The 21,400-nt window shown below is 36.5% G+C and overlaps 1 protein-coding gene across 1 annotated transcript in view; it reads right to left on the minus strand.

Moving 5' to 3' along the window:
- Positions 1-733: 733 nt before the first annotated feature.
- Positions 734-21,400, minus strand: part of tmcc3 (transmembrane and coiled-coil domain family 3) — a 51,073-nt gene continuing 30,406 nt past the window's right edge. Inside the window, exons 2-4 of the mRNA XM_039761246.1 lie at positions 16,164-17,086; positions 7,664-7,799; positions 734-2,433 (exon numbers count right to left, since the gene is read on the minus strand). Coding sequence (XP_039617180.1) covers positions 2,128-2,433; positions 7,664-7,799; positions 16,164-17,086 — 1,365 coding nt within the window. The 3' untranslated portion in view covers positions 734-2,127. The remainder of the gene's footprint in view (positions 2,434-7,663; positions 7,800-16,163; positions 17,087-21,400) is intronic.

Below are 21,400 nucleotides of genomic sequence, written 5' to 3' on the forward strand. Positions count from 1 at the left end.
TGTTATAAATTTAGTTAAATATATGCAGTAAAGAGCTGGTCAAGAAAAATTTATGGCCGGAGAGAAAATTGAAAAAGTTACATATAGATCACACAAGCTGTCGGATAAGGAAATTCGGCCAACTATTCACATTTCCATGAGGATATTGCACTCTTCCAAAAAAAAAAATGCTTCCAGTATTTAAATTTGTAAACAAACAATAAAATAATATGTATTACATACATGCTAGCATGATTTGGTGCTCAGTTAGGTTTATACATTAAAATCAAACTGTACATTGTTCCATTTGAAAAACACCACAAACATTACACTATAATCAGACAATTGTGAGGAATTTACACATAGCAGTAATCAAAGTGAAGTTTCTAAATTCATACAATACAATCAAACAGGATGCATGGAAATACATGAAACAACAATTGCATTGCACCATTCTGCAATTACATAGTGGTTAGGGTTGGGCCGATAAATTGAGTTTTTAAATATTGATATATTGTTAAGAAAAACCATCTATAAAATTGTGTGACAGATGGCCGGAGACCTCTCCTGGCCAGGAGACTGTCGTAAAGGAAGGACCAGAGAGCAGATATGCACAGGACACAGCCTCCCCCGGAGTGCTAGATGGCAACCCCCTGGGTTGCAGCAACACCTCAGATTCCCACAGGTCTCCATGGGAGTTGGACTTTGGCACAGCCCTGTTGGGTTCTGTGGGGGCCACCAGAGCCCTACTATGGGCTTCCACCACACCTGGGAGTACTTCCAGATCATGCCAATGGGCCACCTGAAGTGCTCCCAGGTGCAGCATAAAAGCAGCTGCCTCACTTCATTCAGGAAGTCAGAGTCGGGAAGAAGGGGGGACAAAGTGGAAGAGGAAGATGGAGAGAAAGAAGAGGAAAAACTGCTATACTGTGCGTTTATTGCTGCGGATAATAAAGAGGAAGAATTAAGGTGTAAAGAAACAAAAACTGATGTGGATATAAAGTAACCAACATAGCTTAACAAAAAGTTATACATTTAGAAACAACATCTCTGAGTCTGTAAATACTGAATTATCCGTCTGAATTAAGCAAATCAACATTGCAGTTTAACTGAAACAGGAATATCTGTGGTAAGCTCAATGAGAGGTGAAGTAAAACGACACCTTTTATTGCCATATGTAAACTTTTGAGGCAACTCGGGCCCCTTCTTCAGGCAGTTTGTAAGTGTGGCAAGTTCATAAACTTGCGCACTCTGCAGTGAAAGCTCTTCTTCATTAACACTACTGTATGTTGACTTGCTAAAGTATTTTCATCCTGGACCCTCATACTTGGGGTTCAATGCGTGGATCATGTCTTTAAATGAGGGTTTTCATAGTGTGTGAGATGACAGCGTAACTTGAGTCAAAAAAACAGGTAACAGCATCAGTGCAGGAATTCCGTCTGTCACTATCTTCTTTGCATTTTTCCACTTTTGCAAACTAAATTACTATACGTCTGGCATCCCCTGCAATTCAGAAGGTTTCTTTCCACAAGAAGACTTTGCACTGGTAATCAGTTTAGCATACTGTGCAACACATTTAGTCATCAGATGTGCCAGCAAACTTGTTCATTGTTTTATGTCAATACTTGTTTTTTTGCACAGTTGACTCTTTTGTGGGATCAGAACCGTATTCATTCACTTTAAAACCAAACAGGTACTGTTGCATTTCTCTAGACATAGGATCATCCATTGCTCTCTCTTGCATTCGACTCCATATGACAGCATGCTCTGGCATCACCATGGAAATCTTTTATTCTTGTGCGTGCGTAACTGTTTTGCAGCAAGCTTTTCAAAATTAGAATTCTTTCATTTCTCATCTGCCCAAAAGTATTTTGAAAACTGCTCTTTGGTTTATAAAATAATATAAACCATAAACACCAATTATCTCAAAATAGAATAAAATTATCAATATAAAAGCAAAATATCGGCCCAACCAGAAAGGTATATTTAAAACAGAAATACCACAGTGTGTCCATCATTGTATCATAGTCTTTGAATTTAAATTTAGCAAAATAGTAAAATACATTTGAAAGTAAAATGTCTTTAGGACTGGATAATCTTGTTTATCTGGCTTATTTAAAAGCAAAAATAAAAAACCATACATATAGCTCAGTTAGGTAGCAGTACACGCTCAATGGCACACTGCAAGTTGTCCCAGTTCTTCCAGAAGATCGCAAGGAGTGTAACAGCAAAGAAAGTGCATACAACATGTAATCTACTCCTCATGAGTGGAGCAGTGAATTTGGCAATAGTAGAGACACACACTAGGATGACTGTGACAATAGCAAGCATGATATTAATACATTTTCCCAGAAGTACTTTAGCATCTGTGTTTTCCAACTGTATGACTTGTTGCTGCTGTTGCTGTTGTAGCTCAAGTTTGGAAATTCGAGTTTGGCATGACTCCAAAGCTTCCTAAAAAAAGACAAGCAATAATGTGATAAAAGCACTTAATTTTATACAAATACATTTTTATGAATAAAATGAATTTTGATAAAAAAAGAGGCCATTCAGTTTAACTTAGCTGATCAGTTTCTATTCATCCAATTCTTTCAAAAACCAACAGTTGAGAACTGAAGGTCATAACAGTACTACTACAGGCATGTAAAATGTTACTTATTGCAATTTTTTATACAGAAACTGAACTGAACCAGTTCTTTGATGGGTTTCACTCATTCTTGTCAGTCCAGCCCTCCTACAACACTGCTAGCCTTTTTGTGCCAGCTAAGGATGTTCTGGAATCAGAACTGCCATCTGCACAACCTACAATGACATCACACCTGTAGTCTCCAGCCCCATTTCATTCACTGGATTGTGTGTCTCTTCTCATCGAGTGAGGAGAGAGCTGGGAAAACGCTGCATCAATACGGCTTCAGGACCAGATGGAGTCAGCCCCAGAGTGCTGAAAATATTTGCCAGCCAACTCAGCAGAGTCCTTCAGCACTCCCTTTCTCTTAATTTGCAGAGCTGTCTGTTCCCAGTCCCAAAGAAATTGAATTTCCGTTATCCTAAAGATTTTCAGACCAGTTGCTCTTACTTCATATATTATGAAGACCTTGGAGAGGGTACTCTTAAAATAGATATGACCCATGGTTTCAGAACATCTGGATCCTCTGCAGTTTGCCTATTAGACACATACAGGTGTGGACAATGATCTAAACAACAAATTGGACGGGTCTGACAACACATTGGTGGTGTACAAGAAGGTCCAGAGGAGAGTTATTTTTATGTGTACAGCAAGCTCCATAGTAGCCAGTGGGTTGTTCTACGCTACAATTTCCTAGGTAAGCAACCAGAGCACAAACAAAGCACAATGCTTGAACAAACATATCAGGAGATCCTACTCCATCACAGGGTGAACCGTGGGCACACTGAAAGCGGATGTGGAAAAGAGGATGGTGGAAAAATGGGATGGTTTAGTCTCATTTTCCCAAATTTCTTTAACTATGTTAAATCTTTTATTAGCAAAGAGAATAAAACTGCACACACTAACGGGTGACCATACTGCAATCTATACCAGCTTTCAGCGTAACCTTAATAGACAGCAAATGATCTTTGAACAATTATTTATAATGTAAAAGATCATCTTCCCTGGACATAAACATAAACATTATATTTTAGACACATAATAGTTGTCACACATTCAAATATATTTAAAATCTGGATGTAAATGTATCACTACTTCCATAACAGTATGCTGTGCCCTGCATGCAGATGTTTCACTTGGCGAGTAAAGGGCATTGCAGATCAGATGCCACAAACATGTGCCACTTTATTTAGAGTGGTCTATTTCTACAATTTGGTGAGCAATAATGTTGTCTAAATTGTTTCACTTTTATGGATTATAGTGGTAGGCATCCATTTTTATTTAAAGAATATATAGTACTGCAGGTGTTTTTATGTATATTTATTAAAAGATAATTTTGATTTTAACAAATTTAATATGGAAGTTGTGTTAGGGCCCTTTCACACTATAACACTATTAAACTGCTTGTAAAGTTATTTGCCATTATTTTTAAGGACCCTGTTGACATCTAATCACTTCAGCATGGAGCAGTTTAGAAAAATTCCTAACTGCAGTTTTCTGGGAGTTTCAGCGAAATGCTTTTTCCATTGAAATATATGGTAAAAGGCTTTGATGATATCAAGACTTAAGGAGGAAGCTTCTAAACTACACAAGGAAAAAACATGACACATCCCTGGGAGAGTGTAGAGACAGAGGTCTTCATTGACCCCAAGCTGTATGACCCAGATCATACTTTTTTCAGCAACAGAACCCATTAAGTGTGTTTGGTTTGGGTCCCTCAGGTTGATCATAATAAGGAAACACCCTGTTACGTATTTAAGCCCTAAATTGTTGCTCCAGGAATGTAATTATTCCACTACTGAAAATGAATGTCTGGCAATAAAAGAATACCTGTCAATAAAAAGGGGTGGTTGACACACTCTGTATTGCCTTTGGGGTGACAAGACACAAATTCAACGCTCACTAGATGGCTTATTCAATTGTGGCCTTTCAATTTTTATGTTCAACACCGTCCCGGTAAACACCATGTTTAGCAGGATAGTAAAAGGCCAAATAAATTAATGGTAAAAATAAAATTATCTAATTTGAGCAGTCCATTTATACTTGAACTGGGCTGAAATGTGTGTATAAACAAAATGTAGTGCAAATAATAAGAAATAACACATCTGTACCAAAATTAGCAGATTTTTGGTAGGAACCTGACCCAGAATTTGAGTATTGACTCAATCCTAACAATTTGCTTTCTTTACCAGGCATCACTATTGACTATACGGTTTCAAGAAATACTCTGCAACTTTAAAATTTTTTCAATACACAACTATATGTAACAATATTACTGTTTTTAAAAGATGTAATTATTTAATCATAGCATTTCACTGTGGCATTTGGCATCTCATCTTGACTTGGGTCTGAAACAAAAAATATACACTACAAACTACAAATACTAGAAACTTTCAATTCGCATATAGTATTTTAGTACACAGAAACTAATCTTGGGGCACTGACAAAATAATATATATGGCACTATAGACTATACCTTTCAGTTATGTGCTCAAAGGTTTCTGAACATCCCTCAAATATAACTGTTTGTAAATCTATTCTTCTCCTTGAATCTTATGATAACAACTGAGGACACTGAAGGAGGAGCCTTAGTGTAGACTGAGGAGGCACAAGTGCTTTGCTGGCATACAGCATGTGGACAAATGTTTAATCTGTTTTGAATCTCTATGTACAGCTTTATTTTAACATAGTATTTGTACCTTTGGATATTGGCTATGACTAAGGGATGTTGCAGTGCTATTTACAGCATTATTTTCATATTAAAAAAGTTTTTGCTGTTTATCCACCCAAAAAGAAGAAAAGGTAATAAGACATTTAAGTTTATGGTTGTGTGTGCATCAGTGCCAGACCTCTTAATAGCTGTTCTCTTGTTTCTGAGCTTTAATGGAAGAGGCAAGGAAGACAGCATTGGAGCAGTTGACAAGTTTGTTAATTCATGTCTGTTTTAAAGTCATATTAGTTCTTGTACTCAAGTATGAAGCTGCAAAAATAGAGAGTGCTATATATATTTTTGAATAGCTTTTATTTCTGTATACAATTACAAACCAAACTGATGCTGTGTTCATTTTCATATCATTCTGTATCACTTTAAAATATTTACATGCACAAAAGTCTCCAAGTAAAATCTGGGTCAGCAAGGGCCCCAAGGGCACACATAAATAGACCATTATTTAGGTTTCCAAAATACAGATCAGATGCCACAAACATCAATATTTAGTTTTCTGTTATGACTGCTTATAGCTAGAGTAAAAGATGACAACAGAGCCAACTGTTATACAATACAAATTTCAATAGACATTTTCATTCTCCTCCCAGCTAAACAAGAGATACTATACAGTATGTAAACAATGTATATGAAGTTCAAGTTGACACTTGCAATTAAAGCAAAAGTATTTTGTCCAAAAAAAGAATATTATTAAAAAATATATTTCAAGCGATTATAATGGGATTAACATTGGACACATAAGCAAATATATATTTCTGAGAGAGATATGACAGGGTTTAAATTTCAACATGGGATTGTGGGAATTACACATTTTATTAAAAAAAATAATCCCTTATTTTTATGGTTTCATGTAATAAAGCAGGAAAATGCCACTGGCTCTTTTATAGAAACAAAAACACATGCATACCTACAGAAGGTAATCATTACTGCCAAATTTATTGTATTATGGTGTGACATAATTTGTGCATGATTCGACAGTGCAACAATATGAATAATCTGTGCATCTGCAAGCATTTTATCTTGTAGCATCTTCCAGATGAATAAGGGAATAACAGACAGCTAATAACAGTACCATGCATAGTTCCGATAAAGAAACTGAGTCTTCATATTTATCCTCTAAATGTAATGAAGAGTTCCCACCCGGTGTATCCATTTCAGATTTAAAAGAAGCAAATGCTTGTCCTGGAGGGTCCAGACACAAGGCAAGAACCAACCTTGGAAAGAGCACTACTCTGTTGCGGGGCAAAATCATGCATGAACTCAAGTTCAGTTGTATAGAGACAACTCAAGAGTTCCCATATAACCTAACCTGCACCTCGGGGGGATGTGGGAGTAAAATCCATGCAGACACAAGAGGAAGAGCAAACTCCAAACAGGGAAGGTAACCTGCTACTGTAGCACATAAAAAAAATTATGCAAGTTTAAAAACCAAGAGGCTACCACTGTACATGTGGCTAGTATACAATGGCAATGAAATAAGCCACTCTAAAAGTTCACTTCAAAATAAATCAATGAGTCAATGTTTCGCAAAAATGCAGTTTTAAAGCAAGAGGCAAACCCCTGGGGCGATGTGTGTAATGCTTTAACAGCCAAACAGAATTACAGAGACATGCATTTGTGAAGCTGCATATCTTGAGTGCTAAACAAGAATTAGCTTACACTACATTTGTAAAGATCATGATCATTTGTTTTTTGAGGCCAAGAGGGTGTCCATCTGTTCAACAAATATGTGATAAAAAAGTGAAAGCATATATGCCACATATTAAGAGACAGTGATATAGTCTCATTAATTAACTTAGGGTTATAGATGTAATTCTGGATGCAATAGCAAACATTGAATCACTTATGTGAGCAACCTTCACAACAATATAACAGACTATTTTGGCAGAAATTCAGAACAATGAATACTTTAAATTAGTTGCTAGTAGTAAGCTAAACTTCCCTACATTTGCTGATGCCAAATAAATGGCTCTGATACAATGATGTTTGAATTGTAATTTTCTTAATATTAATTTGAACAATATTTATTTTTCAGTAACAGAACAATAAATTTGGTATAACAAGATAAAACAAGTAGTCCATTATAATCATATTATTATTCTTTTTAAAATCTCTGCTGAAATCCCATAAGCCTATAAATCCCACCCACTGTAGTTACATGGATGTGAATTTCATTCAGTCAGAAAGTAAATTCAGGCCCTGCATGAACAAACAAAATCTCCAATAACCCCCAAAACACTGAATTACTGGTAATTACAAGTTTAACTAAGTAGATACAAAAATGGCTGGATGAAATCAAAGAAAAGAATGAGGTTTTTGCCTCAGTATATTACCTCAATGTCTCTTGCACGTTCATATGCCTGGTATGCTGCTTTTTCTTCAATACTTGCTAATTCTTGCTTTAGATTTGAGGTTTCATGTTGATGTAGTTCAGTGAGATCATTTAGTTGGTCTTCTAAACGTGCGTACCTGTCGGGAAAGCAGTGCACATCATTTCACCATGCAAAAAAAAGACAAAAAGTGAGATACGAAAATGTCCCTGATTTTCTACTGTTAACTAAAATCTGTAAAAACCGGTGACATTTTACCTTCAAAATTTAACAAACAGCACTGGGGGTTTTCAAAAATAACCATCATAACAGGCAAAACTTCAAGGAGTCTTTTACAACAGCACTTCAATAAGGTTGAAAATAAGATTACTCTGGCTAAGCACTAACTAGTCTCTGTTTCATTTCAAAACATATTTTAAAATAAAACATCCTAACTCACCTTACTAAAGAAGTAACGGCTTACTGAGGAGGCTCCAAATATTATAAAAGTAAAAGAATAAATGCAGGCCTCACTTCACAAACTGACCCTCAAATTGATCAATTTTAAATAACCCGCAAGACTAAGAAGGATCTTTACTAGTATGAAAGCACATTTGATTATTGATTAATAAATTAACATTTTACTAATCAATAAATAAAATGCTCAACATGTTATAGTAAATACATGTATGTTGCAAATTATGTATATACAGCAGCCTGTTTTATATATTTAGTTAATGAATATTAGGACTAGGTTAAATAATTGCAGGGAGTGTGCAGCAATTTGATTAAAAAAATCATCATTTTGCAGAACCGCCTGTACACAATAAAACTTGTGTGTAAGCTAGTAGTGTCAAGATCTAACTGGTATGGACCATAAAAGTGAGTATTATTTGTCAACTAATAATCCCAGCAAATTCATCATTCACATACTTTCTCACAATAACTGGATTTTTGGAGTTTACAGCTAGGGTTTCTTTTGTGTGATATTCACGTATTCTGCAGAATTTCCATTGAAGTTTCCAACAATATTGCAAGATGGCCTAGCTTCCAGTCTAAGGCAAGCTCATTCCCCATGCACAGTGCTCTCTAAACCCCCACAACCCTGACCAGATCAAAAATGAAATTAAAAATGGAAGAGCATATAATCCTATAAAATACCTAAATGTCAAGATGTCTCAAACTGGAATGAAAGGTGAGAGAAATAACAGTGTGTGGGAGGTGAGGGGTGAAATGAAGCTCCTGATTTAAAAAAAAAGATTGTTTAGTAAGGCCCAGTGGAGGCTAAATGATTTATTTTGATCATTTCACATTGTGTACTCTTGAAATGCACCTATGAATGTGAAATACAAAGAAGGATCACGCTTTCTGTACTTTACATATTGTTTGTAAATTTAATTTTTTAATTGTTTATAATGACTGCTGAAGCCACTTTTACCCAATGATGTAAAACAAATTGCTCTTCTGATCCAAATTAATACTAAAATTCTGAATAATGGTATGTGGGGATATTAGATAATTGAATTATAAATGAGCCAGTTATCTCAATTAAGCTCCAAACTAGCAACTACTGTACTTTTACCATCTGTTATTGTCTAAAGGAAAAAGAAACTGTTGCACTACACATCTGCTTATCAAAAACAGAGAACATGCTTCTCACTTTGTTCTGTATCTTTTGCAGCATATTTCCTGCAGAAACAAAGATAACCCTATGGGCATTCCTCACACATGTTAAAACACACAAACACAAGAAGCTGAGATCATTCATACGCATACAATGCTGCCTTTACAAGTAGTATTGAATAACAAGATATCCTCCTAAACAACAGTCAAAATATTTAGCTTTTTTAATCCATTTCACCCCACTGGTTTTCTACAGAAGATTGCTGTCGAATTTATCTGCATAGTATTAAGAGATCACTGTTTGTTAATGGGGTGGCGCAGTGGGTAGCGCTGCTGCCTCGCAGTTAAGAGACCTGGGTTCGCTTCCCGGGTCCTCCCTGCGTGGAGTTTGCATTTTCTCCCTGTGTCTCCGTGGGTTTCCTTCCACAGTCCAAAGACATGCTGGTTAGGTGCACTGGTGATCCTACATTGTGCTTGGTGTGTGTGTGTGTGTGTGCCCTGTGGTGGGCTGGCGCCCTGCCAAGGGTTTGTTTCCTGCCTTGCGCCCTGTGTCGGCTGGGATTGGCTCCAGCAGACCCCCCGTGACCCTGTAGTTAGGATATAGGGGTTTGGATAATAGATGGATGGATGTTTGTCAGTGACTGCTGTGATGACTAATAGGGTCTGAGAAGCATAAAAACAGGTTTTACTGACTTATTTTCAACTCTTGGATTCAAACAGCTTCAGGCCTATATACTGTATGTATGTATGGGTGCATAAAATTGGTTCCCCAAAAAAACTAAATTAAAAAATATAAATTCTTTTTTTTACTTTTGGCTACAGCAGCAGTGTGTTTTTGAGTCTAAGCTGCAGCAACACTGCTACTTCAAAGAGAGCACCATGTTATTATCCACTTTTTCTGAGCATCAGGGGCACAGATGGACTGTCAAGTTTCAGTATAGTATAGAAACAATGTTTTAGCTGAACCAAGAGAAATCAACAAATCAACTGAAAAATTCAAGAATGGCCATACAAGTATCACAGATGAAAAGCAACTCGCCCATCCATGTCCACAACTTTAAATAAGGTACTAAATTTAAAGAAACTAACTTCTTCTCTTTTATACTTGTGTTGGCCATCAAGCACTTATTTGAATAGCATCTAGTGAAAGAGTGGGGGTAAAGATGAATATTATACAAGATCATATTTATTTTAACTATTTTCTGTCATTCTCATAAATCTCTTAAAGAGCCCAATTAGAGCAGGAAAAAACTAAATTGTTTTATTTATAGCAATAATTGGGTTCTAACTCTAGCTTGTGGTGCCCAAAATGACAGACAACATACAATGGATTGGACAGCTTGCTATTCATTGAAGTCAAAACTCACTTGCATGGGGAACTAAGATCAGCTACAGATGCAAGTGGATTAAGTTTCTTGTAATGAAGAAAAAAAAGAACTCAAATTACCATTTTCTCTTTTATATAAATTGTCTCAAGGAAACTGTTTAAGATTAATAAAAAGAAACAACGCAAGAAAACAACTGCTTAAGAGACCATTAATATTTACATTGTGACTCTGTGATAATAATATTTTAATGGCAACTGGGTACATTTACTCCAGCTTGTCATTAATTATTTTAAACCTCCTTGTACCACTGCATGTTTGGACTTAAAGAAGTTCAGATCTTCCTGAACTGTATGAATTCAATCCAACATTAATTCAAAACAATTTTGAAATCTGTTCTGATTTTGTATTTCTCCACCAAACGTCTGTTTCCAAGTAACCTAACACGCATGCAGAAACTGTCATTGATTCACCAAGCTGCTAACAATGTATCACTTTTAAGCATTAGATTCCCAAATGTATATTAAACAAAACAAACATATCTACAATTGCAAGCATATAAAAAAAGACTTGCATCAGACTTACGAAATACTTCACACTGCAGTTAAGTGACTCAATTCCATTTTTTTCCACTCATATATAACAATATTCCAAACGTTTTAGATGTGTTAGAAACAAAAAGCAATACTGAATCACAACATTTCAGATCAAATTTAGACAACCATTATACGTGCTACTAAGTCCGACACAGTGGTATGTGACCAAAGTATAAATACATGAATCTGTATGTGAGATTTCTGAACTCTTTTAGGACCCCCACCCCCAATGGGATGGCATGCCAAAGCGCACCTGCCGGGTCTGTACAGGACTGCTTGTCTGTTGCTGAGGCAACCACAGGTTTGCAGCGCAACAGGAGAGCGCCACAGAAATGACGAGCCAATGGAGATGTTGCTATTCATGCCTGTTACCAATGGGTGTTTTGCAAGGGACATTATAAATGCAGGGAACAGTATAACTTGGCCACTGACCTGGCCCCAACTAGGCTCATTTGCTGTGTCCGTGTAGAGGAGATAATAAATAAATAACCATGCTGTTCCTGTTTCAAGTTGAATAAAGCTGGTTTTGCTAAAGTACTGAAACTCAGCTTCGTGTTTTGGGGTGCAAGACGTGACTCGCGTGTCACAATATATACATGCTCCAATGGCTTACATCACTGTTTTGCTATGTAAACATAAGCACTCGAACATATCCCATGACATTCTAAGAGTGTCAAACCACTGCTTTTCATCAAAATCCTACACATTTCACACCACTCTTTTGATCACAGGTTTCAATCAATATGCACTTCAAAGCAATAGCTCTGATCTTTCTTATTTTACTTCACTCCCTTACTATCATGAGCTAACAAATTTACACTTCTAAAATGTTTAACAAAACATTCCAAAAATAATGAAACAAACAAAAAAAAACTCTCATCACTGGTTAAAAACAAAAAAACAAAAGCAATGTAGACTTCAGAACTCAAAAAAGCAAGCCATTAAAATTAAGGGAAAAAGAGCTCTGTTCCTATAGCTGCAGGTCACTAATTAAAAAATTGACTGGACTAAAAACCTGCCTCTAGCACAGCCCTCAAAGATTTGAGTTTGACTCTCCGGAATTATTCTACAGTACTTTAGGCCATACTAAGGCATCGCAAAAGACTTTCTAGCTGACATGAAGCTTCCAGGGTCATGAGTGCCACTGTGGTAAAGGTCTTACAACATGCCAACATGAGAATACAGGACCTCTAGGCAAACATCCAGAGGTGTCAGAGCAGAAGACAGGCACCCCCAAGAAGATATAAGCAATGCTCCTTAAAGATGCTCAAGTGCAGTCAACTCACTAGACTGCAGGAGTACTAAACCTCATTTGTCAAGGGAAATAAACAGAGAGGGAGGGAGACAGGGAGAAACTGAAACTCCATGGGGATCGCAACAGTCCATGAGACTTCCTGGCAAACAGATGAAAGCAAATGTTGTGTACAAGGAGGAACTGAGTCCTGGTTGTGAGGAGAGAGGGTATGGAAAACAAGTGGGGGCTACAGAAACAACTGGCACTAATACAAGGATCTCTAACTTGGTGTGCTAGTGAAATAAGAGCTGCTCCTAACAGGAAAGGTGGCATGGCCGGAAGTTACTCAAGGAGAAGGAGAAGAAGCCCTTCTAGATTTATTCAGATGATTTTACAGTTACCAGAGAAATCTGATTATTTTAGGATGCTTCATCTCAACTTACACATGCATGGTTCAAACCAGTATGGTCAAACACATTATTTTAACCAATGATTAAAACAGATTTTGAGCTTCCTTTAACCACTGAATTGTAAATGAAAATTCTGACCTTATCAAAGAGGAATATCAATATGGTCATTTCTTTGATGTTCACTATGATTTAGTGCATTCAGCTATCTGCTTATTTTCCTCTGGCTTAGGATCAGAAGCTTTTTTTTCTGTAGTTGCCTACCATTGGAAAGGGAACATGGACTCTCTCTTTCAATATGTTAACATACAGAAATACATCTGTGTTAAATGTATGAATAGATACAAATATCACATAACATAGCAAAACATTCTCAAATCCTATTCAGGATCACAGGGAGGACCAAGCCTACTTTGGCTAACACTTGGTGCAAAGCAGCACTCTTCCACACCCAAAATCACAGTTAATCTAGCCTGTGTATCTTTGATGGTGTGGGAGGAAAACAGGAGTCTAGAGAGGAGCATGCAAACTCCACATAGACAATAACCATGAGCCCAGTATTCTTGATCAGTGAAGCAACAGCACTAACCAACATGCTACTGCACCACACATGTAACCAAGTAATTAGAAATAAATTGTGGTCAAATACATACTGAACAAAATTTCTTTAGTAGTATACAGCAGAAAAAAAGACAAAAGTGATACAACTAAAAACTAAGACTATTAGTTTTTAACTTTTAAATGGGTTGACCGCAAATGTAAAAGAAATGTCCATTTTTATTCTGAAAAAAACCTTAAGGGCATTCCTTCCATCCTAAGTAAACACAAATGCTTAAATCCAAGTTTGAGAAGTTCTGTCTACATGCTTATTCCTTGTGGCTGTTACTTGGTGGTCTTTCACACTGGCAAAAGAAAAAAAAAGTTGTTGAACTTTCTAATGTTCTAGGTGTAATGAGAACAGAAATAACAAATCGCTTCACGGACAAGAATTAACATGTAATTATTCATTTTAACAAAAATCTGAAGTGGTGTTTGAAATAGCTGACTTGTGCATGCAAGTTAATTTTCTACAAATATCATGATTTCACTGTCATTAGTATAACTGGTGATACAACTGCTTCTCAAAAAACTAAAAGACAGCAAAGTACTGATCAATTATTATGTTTTGTTTTCTCTTTCACCAGTATGCTAATTAGCAGAAAGCTTGTGAATACATTTAAACACAAAACAAGAATGCAAAAGGAAATTGGAAAAACAGGTACAATTCCATTACAATGAACTCCCAGGGACCTAAAAAATATTTTGTTGTAACAAAAATTTAGTTATAATGAGATTCTGTATTTGTTGCTAATGTGCTTTCTTTAACTTGCGCCCAGGCGTTTGCAATCATTTCAATAGCTTCTTTTGCGTTAATTTTAATCTCCTCCAGCCTACAAGTTACACTGACGAGAATTTTTCTCAGCATTTCCTTGCCATAATACACTTTCAGGGTGCGATTGATGCCTAAATCCAATGGCTGAAGCACTGCTGTGCAATTGGGTAGGAGAAATTCAACGCAAACATTATCTAATTGTGGAAGCATGTTGTGGGCAGCACAGTTATCAATCAGGAGCCGAATCATCCTTTTCTTCTTTATATTGTGAGGTTTCTGAACTCTTTTGAGACAACACCAACAGGAATGACACGCTGAAATGCGTCCTGAAGCGCGATTGCAGCGTCTGTGGAAGATTGTTTGTCCGTTGCCGGGGCAGGTCAACAACAAACTCATTGCGCTGCAGTGAAGCGAAACAGAAGCAAATCATAAAAGACAGCATTAATAGGAATGTTTCTTGAACGAGCATCACTGAACCACATAAAAACTTCTTTTTTGACGTCTTCAAATGCAGCAGTTCACATACGTTTACAACCCTAGATTTTTCTTCTGTTTTTGCTCGGTCTTATGAAAGTTGACAGCATTGATGGCGAAATTCTCAATTCACTGGCAACATCTTTTTTCTGCAATCCAAGGCTGCCAAAATGTAAAGTTTTTTTTTTTTCTTCTAATATGAACTGTTATCGTTTTTTCGTGTCTGCCGTTTCTATAGGAGGGTGACAATGAGTTAAATTCCAATGAATGTTTTTCAAATGTTGACAAACAATAAGCAAAAGGTATCACTGAAAACTGCAGGAAACAAAAAAGGCAAAAAATAAAATAAAAAAAACAGTATGAGGAAAGTTCGAAGAAAGAAAAAAAAAGTACAACGTTTCTGTTTGGGGATCGTTGTGCACAACTGAGCTGTCGGCACAGAACTAACTGCTCTGTGGATGATTCATTCAGGCATTTCAAGGTCTTTTGGGCACTTCATTGTAACAAAAGTATCTGCTGACTTTACTTCGTAGTAATGAGATTTCTATAGACTCTTGTCATATGGGGAAGCTGTCAGGACCATAAAAATACTTAGTTGTAATGAAAATTTCGTTATAAAGATATTCATTGTAACGGAATTTTACCTGTATGTCGTGTATTCATGTCCTAAAGGTAATGTCTTTTTCTATAGACTTGTATGTGACCTATCTATTATATGTGATCCTACTCTTTAATTATATTAACTAGAGTGCTTAGCAGTTGATCAAACAGTAAGGAGTAAAGAATCCATGTTTTTTTTTTTACTGTTGAGTATATGTGGTAGTAGCAGCAGCTGTCAGAGAGCAAAGGTGCTAAAGGGATGAGAGAAAAAAAAAAAACAAAAACTACTTTTCGGTTTGAGAGAGGCGAGTTCCTGTTATGGAATCTGTGGAGGCCAAGCCTCAGTGAATTCACGCCTTCTGCTCCAAATGCCACTGTCTGCTGTTAATTTTATCTCATGAAGTCATAGTGAGTACAGTAGTACTAATGCCTCACAGCTCAGGTCACATTTTTGGCCACGAGCAATCCAGCAAAGTAGGTAGATGCTTCCTCAGCCTTCAGGGATACTTCAAAAATGACTGCACCACTGCTTCCATCTCCACTGACTTCAAGGGATTTCGCCAAATTCAGAGAAGTTCCCAAACATTTCAGTCATTTCATCAAACTCAATGTGAAGTGAATTCAGTTCAGTTTGCTCATCACTAGTAATGACATTATGTTCTGTGGGTGTTTGCACTAGTGTCCCTACAACGTATTTGTGCCCCATCCACTCCCCACCCTATAGCCACAAAACTGGATATAGTAGTCTCAAGAAATGGATGGATAGATTTCAATGAGATGTACACTTATTTAAATGTACTGTATAATGTTAATTTTGAGTATTCCTCAAACCCATTTTGCAAATTTAAGTTTAAACATGCATATAAATGAATTGATATGTATAAAAAAAATACCTGTATCTCTCTTCTTGCAAAGTCTGTGTAATAAAGCCATAGTCCCTCTTAAACTGAACCTTCAGTGTCTCGATATCTTCTGCTAATTGCCCCTGCATTTCTTTGATATCTCTCAATTCAGCAAAAATCACAGACAACTTCTCCTGCTTCTCTATTACATTCCCATCTCCAATAATGAAAGTTGGGTTCCCATTACTGTCAGCGGAAGCAGAACTCCCACTTGAACACTCATCGTCACTTGGATATTTTGGCTTTGCAACAATAGTAGCACTTCCACTTAAGGCGCGGTTTCCTGCTTCAGTATGAAATGGATCTAGAGAATTCTTCATATTTGCAATATTATCAGCACTGCCAAATTTATTACGGATCAAGTTAGCAAATTCTTTTGGCTTGTTGAAAAAAAAAGGAGGTGTCAGAGTAACTCCAGAGCCACTTGTTTTAATCTTCTCTACACTGCCCTGTATCACATTTCCTGTCCGTGTGGCATTGCTGCCATCCTTTACATTCGACTGAACATCCTTGAGATTATCCTTGGAAGAATCTTTGTAATTTTTGGAGAGCAAGCTTTGTTCCGTCTCTTTCAGTTTTTTATGGTACTGTTCTAACTTTTTCTGCAATTGAGCAATAGTTTGGGCAGACTTTTGGTTCTTTTTTTCAAATACTTGTTTGATTCGGGCAGCCTGCTGCTTATCTGCATTGTTAACAAGCTTTAGGTATTCTGCCACATTTTCGTCACGTGCTGTCTGCTCAATTTTTATCTGCTCTGTGACTTTGAGAATTTTCTGATGGAGGTTATCATTTGTAATTTTTCCTTTGTAGAAGCCCAAAATGCCATCAGTTACATCCACATTCAGATTGGTGTCTGAGCCACCTCTTCGAATTGGGACAGGTATGGTAAGGGTGGTGATATCATTTCGATCAGCCTGAAACAAAAGGAAAAAAAAAGAGAAACTGATCTTTTGTTAAGCTAAACATGTTTAGTAATGGCTCTAAATTGTTTTTGTAGAATTTCTTGAATTTATTTTTGGTTCACCAAAACAGTTCACATTATGCTTTAATAGGAGAGTATCACAAGGCATCTCTCCAGACTCCTATTACTGGCAGAGGATTTCATAATATCAAAAGACCTTTTTTTTCTCAAAGAAAGAATTAAAAAGGGCAAACACAAATCATTAAACACAACATAAACCAAATCCCATTTACGCTCAGGGGCTAACCAATCCGGCTCTTGCCCTATCTGCCTGGTGGGGTGGCTTCCTTATCTACCAAATTATAAAAGACAAGGATCCTTTACAACCCACACCAGTAGTATTTTCTTGAGCCAGTTAATGTTTACACTGGCATCTAATGCTCCCCAGATAACATGCAACCCAGAAGAAAAAAAAGTTAAGGAATTCCTAAAGAGCAGGATTTCACTATATTTAATAGAACATCTCTATTTTCAGCTGTTGGTCTAGAGGAGTCCTCAGTATTTCAGACCCTTAACCCTATTAGGTTGTAGTCTGAAGTATAAGTTGAAAAGTGATAGGTTATATCACCTGCTGGTTGGTCTCCGACTACCTACCTTGGCATGTAAATGTGCTCCCTAGGTTTCTGGGCTCCTACCTAACTGGGTGTAACCTATCCCCCTACAAAATTCTAAAATATACTGTAGTGTTCTGTAATCTTATGCTATATATACTACATACAGTCTCTGTATTTTTGTGAATTTTGACTATAGGTATTACTGGCCAACATAAAAGAGATTAAAGTTTGTCTTTTAGTACTTATGCTGAAGTTTCATTCTGCTTGTGGTGTCAGGAATGTCCCTTTGTGGATATCTTGCCACTCGAAACATTACCACATGCACCTTTCATGATTTCATATTTGGTATAAAACAGTGTTATTTTGAGTTATTCTCACGTGTTAATCATCTTAATATAATCTAGGGTTGTAGAAGTCTGGTATCTATCCCAGTTGTACTTGGGTACAAGGTAGAAAACAGCCCTGGTCCTCGAAAACGATCACAAAAGACCAATTTGGGAAGAACCTAATTAGCAGATATTTTTTAGGAATATGTGAGGAAACAACAGTACCAACAGGAAAATCCAAATAGACATAAAGAGAAATATGTCAGCTCCACACAAACAGGATGCAGAATTCAAACACAGGGTGCAGGATCATTCAGGTGTCAGTGCTACATACTGCATCTTTGTGCTGTCTCACCAGTCTGTTTCACTTATTTACTTTTAACCTTTGGAACCCTCCTTCATACGCACCCATTTTATGTGTCATTCAATATACTATATCTTGTGTTAACAATGTACAGTGTTGTAGCTAATGTAAAAAGAAAAATAATCCTTTTGCTCTCAAATACATCAATAGACATCAATAAAGATTTAACACTGGACCAAGGTGAAGATTTTAAGATGATATGACATCTTGAAAACATCCATTAGATATATAAGAATGACTTGAAAGCACATTGACTACAAAATTAGGCTATGACAAAACACTGGAATTATAATTCAAATGTTATAAAGGCACCCAAATGATGCCAGGATTAACTGCACTGGGGACTGTTTGAAATGCACTGAACCTGTACTGCTGGGATAAATTGCTTTTATACTGCAATGGGTACAACTGTATAGGTAAGGTAAAGTGCAAATGTAGCTTAGTTAAGAACTGTTTAAACTAAATAATGAGGGAGAACAGGGAATGTAGGGCAGGACATGTTTAAAAAATTAAAAGATTGTAATAATACAGAAGTATGATAATAAAGAAGAATCATATTTAACATTAGTTGAACATTTTCTTAAAAAAAATCTGAGAATTACAAGAGCAGTAATTTTGTCAAAATACCAATAAGAAGGAAGGAGTAAGAAGTCTGTTTTGATATTATAATCTCCAATAACCCAAACACTTCAAACTACAGAGGTAATTGAATTATTAGGATTCAATGATCATAGAATAAGTTTCATACGCATCTGGCAAAGAAAATCCCCCTAAATGCAAAAAGAATACTAACAATTTACTATCAACAAGGTAAACTTATAAAGAAAGACACTTCAATAAAGTTGTAGTTTTTGACACAGTTGAGGAGGAGGAATAGGATAGTTTTAAAAAATATGTAATACAATGCAAAAGGGCAATGTTTAGTTTAGTTTGTGTAATCAAGTATTGAGTCAAGTTTGGATCATACTACATAATCATCTGTGAGCTTTTGGAGACATTCTTGGACCTTTCAGACCAAACTCTAAAGTGACTATAATATTTGTGGGTTACTTTAAAAAAAAAAAGTCCCAGCCTCTTTCACATGGTAGCAGATGCAGTAATTTATTAATATCCACACTAGCACTTACATTCACTTCTGCCATGTTGTCAATTGCCTTTTTTCTTTTTAACAAATGGCCATTCAAAGTACACTTAGCAATAGCACTTCAATGAATTTCTTCTAACCACTGTCACACACGTGCGCTTGGGAGGCAGTCAAAGGGCTCAAATAAACGTGTTGGCAAACCGGATGGAGCCACAAGTCAAGCAGTCAATTTGCATTCTGTATAAGCGCAGTCTGAAGAGACTACTCTTTTTTGCTTGCAAGCATTTTATTCTTTGACCTGCACTACAATATACAGGATGGATCCCTAACTCTTTTTTGTGGTGATTGTGTCTTCTTACACCACTTATCTGCACTTGAGGCTTTTGATATGACTGCTAAGGTGCACTTGTAGGTATTCCAGTTGGACAATTTAGATTTAATCATTATAATCTTTATGAAAAATGCATCAAAGTACATAGCATTGTAAAGAAATCATTTTGCATTTACAGGAAAAGGATGAGTACTTTGCAATAAGAGACATCTCCAGCTAATACCTTATATAAAGTAGCAGGAAGAATATTATAATAACACTGCAAGCAAATAAACTGGAATATAAAAATAATAATAAATTTTGCTCCCAAATTTTTTTTTTTGCATTATGGCCTGAACAAAGACATTAAATGATGCTTGTCAGATGGGTTTTACTTGACAGCATGGCAAAAGCAAGCACCATATAATGTAGGTGTTTTTTCACTCCCTCATGTAATTCATTTTCTTTTTTAGACCTTAAAGTAAACTAACTTTGTATACAACTTATAAATTTTGGAAATGTAAATTAATTTAGTAACAAATACATATTGTCTGAGAAATAGGTGCAAAAGTTAATCTGACACTATGTAATTTACTGATAAAATGAGAATAGCATTGAGACAAAATGTGCATTATCCTGAAGATATTACAAATCAGTTTTGGGCAGTTTCAAAATAAGATAAAAAGTAATTTAGGTCAAGAAGATTAAGAGTATTAACATACAGATGGCAAGGCCTTTTATAAGCATGGTAAATCATTTCCTAAATATAATAATGTGTTTTGCTGCATGGACTAAGCATGGACTATGAAATATTATCCTTTTGTTTTCAATATGAATTTGACATATAATTTATTAATTCATTTAAATATACACATGGCATATAGCATATACACACTATATAGACAGATTCACAAACGGTATTCACTCACAAAAAGGAAAGCTGACCAAGAACGCTTTGCTTGCCCAGAAACCTAGAGTGGTTTAAAGTTTAGGGTTTAAAGTTATGAGTTTAGGAAACAAACAGAAAACAGGAAAAGGATTCTGAAAGCATTCTTCTTAATTAACAGAATGTGAATTTTTATATGTTGACTTAAATCCTATACAACAGGCGGCAGGGGGTAGCATTGTAGTGTGCCTCGGATGGCTGCCTGTTGAACGGGGCAGTGGTGGGTGATTCACTACCCGCCTTTGGCAGCACCGTGTTTGTTCTCGGTGGGCGGATGCTGCAGGCAGCATCCTGTAGTGGAGGCAACTGTGTGGTGGGCAAATGGTGAATCGCCCTTCACCGCCCCCATTCATTCTTAATAGCAAGCTTGCTTGTACTGTTACGTACATAGCAGGAAGTTGTCTTTTGTCAGTACATCAGACATGTTGACAACAGGTGCCTTCCTGCTGTGATAGTGTGTGCAGTACTGTGCAGAAGAGCTCATCTTAACCTTTTGTCTTCACCCTTCCAAGAATGTCTCTGAAACACAAATCTGATGCAAGTGCTGGTGATGCAGTAAAGAAGAGAAAAACCATCACCATTGAAAATAAAGTAGAAATAATAAAAAGGTCAGAGAGAGGTGAAACGCCACCATTCATTGGCAGAGCACTTGGTTACAGTCGGTCAACAAAAGTATTTATTAA

Source organism: Polypterus senegalus, chromosome 8, assembly GCF_016835505.1.
Source record: "Polypterus senegalus isolate Bchr_013 chromosome 8, ASM1683550v1, whole genome shotgun sequence".
Taxonomy (NCBI): Eukaryota; Metazoa; Chordata; class Cladistia; order Polypteriformes; family Polypteridae; genus Polypterus; species Polypterus senegalus.